Here is a 3,425-nt window from a genome sequence, read left to right as displayed (position 1 = left end):
TAATACCCTTTTAACAAAAAAAAAAAAAGGACAAAAAATCCGAAGGAAAATAAAAAAAAAAAAAAAAGAGTACAACTTTACAATCCGTATCCTGTCTCATGTAATCACTCAATCAGTGTTTCAGTGCGCAAAGACGTCAATATAACGGTTTGTAAACAATGACACGTAACGTCACATTTACCTCAGAAAAACATATTTGGTGACCATAAACTCATTAGTAAGCTAAAAAAATAAACTGTAGAGAGGAGCATTTTGCTAAATATATGCACCATATAACATATTCAGTATAACTATTACTGTTCTTCAATGTTTAATTTATGTTTGAATAAATCCAACAAGTTTTTATGACAGCCACCATTTAAATGTTTATATTTCAAAAAAACTAATTGAAGTAGAAATAGTATTATGTAATTGTAACTTTATTATTATAAAAACTTCATTAAGTGTAATTTCAATTTTGTAATCAGTCAATTTTTAACCTTCAATATTATAGTAATGTAGTACCAAATTACGCTCATGTATATTTTACAGCATTAGTTGAGAGATCTTTTTTTTCCTTGAGAAAATTTGGCATGTACTGTATCTGATATGTATCCAAAATAATCGATATTGAATCAAATCGGTAATCAAGAAATCTTGCTTGTTTGTAGGTGACCAAATACTTATTTTACCGAGGAATTTACCAATTAATTCTTTAAAAATCCTACAATGTGATTTTCTGGATTTTATTTTCTAATTTTGTCTCTCATAGTTGAGGTATACCTATGATGAAAATTACAGGCCTCTCTCATCTTTTTAAGTGGGAGAACTTGCACAATTGGTGGCTGACTAAATACTTTTTTGCCCCACTGTATATATATATTGCAAAACTGTTAAACCGTAACTAAAATAAAATCATGCCATGCAAACGCTCTTGATGAATCGTAAAAAGTTCATAATCATTTGGGTTGTTTATTTATCCGTTGCTTGATTCTAATTGGTGTTTTTCTTGTTTTTCATCCCCAGGGAGAAATATTTATTTAAGAACCGAACAAACGAGGTTCCGCCCAATTCATACTACCATTCACTCTATCCCAAAATTATACAGGACATCGAGGTGAGCGTCCATCCATTCATAAATCTGTCCATCCAATTACAGCCTCATCCATCCATCTACCCATTCATTCAGTCTCCTGTTTCCTTGTTCTGTTCGTTTAGACTATTGAAGCGAACTGGCGTTGTGGACGTCACAATCTTCAGCGGATTCAGTGCCGGTCAGAGAACAGTAAAGGTGTTTACTGCCTTCAGTATGACGATGACAAGATCATCAGCGGCCTGCGAGACAACTCCATCAAAGTACCTATCTGTCTGTCATTCTGTCTGTCTGTCGTTCTGTGTGTTGTGGTGATTGTCACACTCTCTCTGTGTCTGTCAGATCTGGGACAAACAGTCTCTGGAGTGTCTGAAGGTCCTGACGGGTCACACTGGTTCGGTTCTGTGTCTGCAGTACGATGACAGAGTCATAGTGACGGGCTCCTCTGATTCTACTGTCAGGTACGTACAAATATTACAGCGGCATAATTGCTGACAGATTTTACGCTACTGTTCGAAAGTTTGGGGTCAGTTAGGTTTTTAATTAATACTTTTATTCATCAAGGATGCATTAAATTGATCAAAATTGACAGTAAATACATTTGTGACAGTAAAGACATTTATATTTACATTTAATCATTTAGCAGGCACTTTTATCCAAAGCGACTTACAAATAAGGACAATAGAAGCAATCAAATCCAACAAAAGAGCAACAATATATAAGTGCTGTGACAAGTCTCGGTTAGTCTAACGCAGTACATATAGAAAGGTTGTTGTTTTATAATAGTTAAAAAAATACATTAATATTGTTACAAAAGATTTGAATACATGCAAATACGGGTCCTCAATACATTCTTTTGAACTTTCAATGCATCAAAGAATCCTGAAAAATAATATGTAGCATGGCATTTTTACAAAAATATTAACATTGATAATAATCAGAAATGTTTCTTGAGCAGCAAATTAGACAATTAGAATGATTTCTAAAGGTTATTATAGTTAAACTAATACCATAAAAAATAAGTTTTCCTTACTTAAAAGTTAACTAAAATAAAATGTATAAAAAACATTTCCTATTTTTATTTTGTTGAACCTGATGTACTAAAATAACTAAAACAAAAACTGAAATAAAAATTAATACATTGATATACTATTATAATTTTTGTTTAATTCATTAAGTTTTTTTATATGTCTATAGAGTTTTTATTAAGTATTAGTTATATGCTACTTCAAAAATTTACTTTTAAAGTATTTTAGCACTCCTAAAACCGTAAACAATTAAAAGCATTTTTATTTCAAGTAAAGAAATAAATGTTAACTGAAATAATATATATATATATATATTAAAAACTTAAACATGTATCATTTTTATTTCATTTAGCTTGATGTTCTAAAATAACTAAGGCTAAGAAATGTAATAATAGTTTATTATAAACTAAACGGTAAAGAGAGCATAGATAATTTCTTTAATCAATACACATTTTTCTCATTTTCACATTCATCTCTATAAAATGATTTCTAAAAATTGTTATCCAGTAACCCTGAACAGCTATAAAAGTCCTTTGTCTAAAAGTATGGGAATCCTTAAGCAGGAAATAAAAAATATGATGTGCTGTAAATCTATATTAGGTAATTAGTTTGAAATGTTTCACACACATACTGCCTCCAGCTGAAGCATCCCCATGGAAACAATGACATCACTTCCCTAGAAGCGTTTAAAGCTCTGTCACCTTTTCCAGCGTTAGTATGTGTGTGTTTCTCTCACCTGTGAGAGTTTGAAGGAATGAGCTGTACAGCTGCATAAATCAGGTTTACGTCACTCCGAGTGGAAGCGCAAACGGCCGGACGTTTAACACCTGAAGAGGGAAGCGGCTTTGTAATGTGATCGTGTTTAAAGAGCATTAGCACATCAGCTGGCCGCGTTCAGCTCGAGCAGGATGTTTGAGCTGCTGGTGAGATTGTTCACATGTAATTTACGGTCCGTCTGTGTTTTTCACCTGCTGCGCTTATTAACTTATGCCACTAGAGTTTTGCCTCTAACTTTGTTTGTTTTAACAACGGCTATGCCAAAAGAGTGTAGCAGTTATTACAGGAGATATTTAGTACTTGAATTGTTGTAGAAATAGTGTGAGAATCTATTATTTTGTTTTAAGGAAATTCTGTGCCACCAAAAAGTCAAAAGCATGCATTAAATTGATCAAAAGTGACAAAACACATTTATACTGATTCACTAAAAGAATCCGATTCCCAGACTGATTCACTAAAAGAATCCGATTCCCAGACTGATTCACTAAAAGAATCCGATTCCCAGACTGATTCACTAAAAGAATCCGATTCCCAGACTGATTCACTAA

General features: G+C 32.6%; 1 protein-coding gene across 1 annotated transcript in view; it reads left to right on the top strand.

Moving 5' to 3' along the window:
• Positions 1–2,626, top strand: part of LOC107596397 (F-box/WD repeat-containing protein 11-like) — a 26,712-nt gene extending 24,086 nt beyond the window's left edge. Inside the window, exons 6-9 of the mRNA XM_016287119.1 lie at positions 1,006–1,096; positions 1,198–1,335; positions 1,415–1,533; positions 2,608–2,626. Of these exons, the coding sequence (XP_016142605.1) occupies positions 1,006–1,096; positions 1,198–1,335; positions 1,415–1,533; positions 2,608–2,626 (367 nt within the window). The remainder of the gene's footprint in view (positions 1–1,005; positions 1,097–1,197; positions 1,336–1,414; positions 1,534–2,607) is intronic.
• Positions 2,627–3,425: the final 799 nt, after the last annotated feature.

Source organism: Sinocyclocheilus grahami, unplaced genomic scaffold (genome assembly GCF_001515645.1).
Source record: "Sinocyclocheilus grahami isolate Dianchi unplaced genomic scaffold, SAMN03320097.WGS_v1.1 scaffold218.1, whole genome shotgun sequence".
Classification (NCBI taxonomy): Eukaryota; Metazoa; Chordata; class Actinopteri; order Cypriniformes; family Cyprinidae; genus Sinocyclocheilus; species Sinocyclocheilus grahami.
This window is presented reverse-complemented; position numbering and strand designations above follow the sequence as displayed.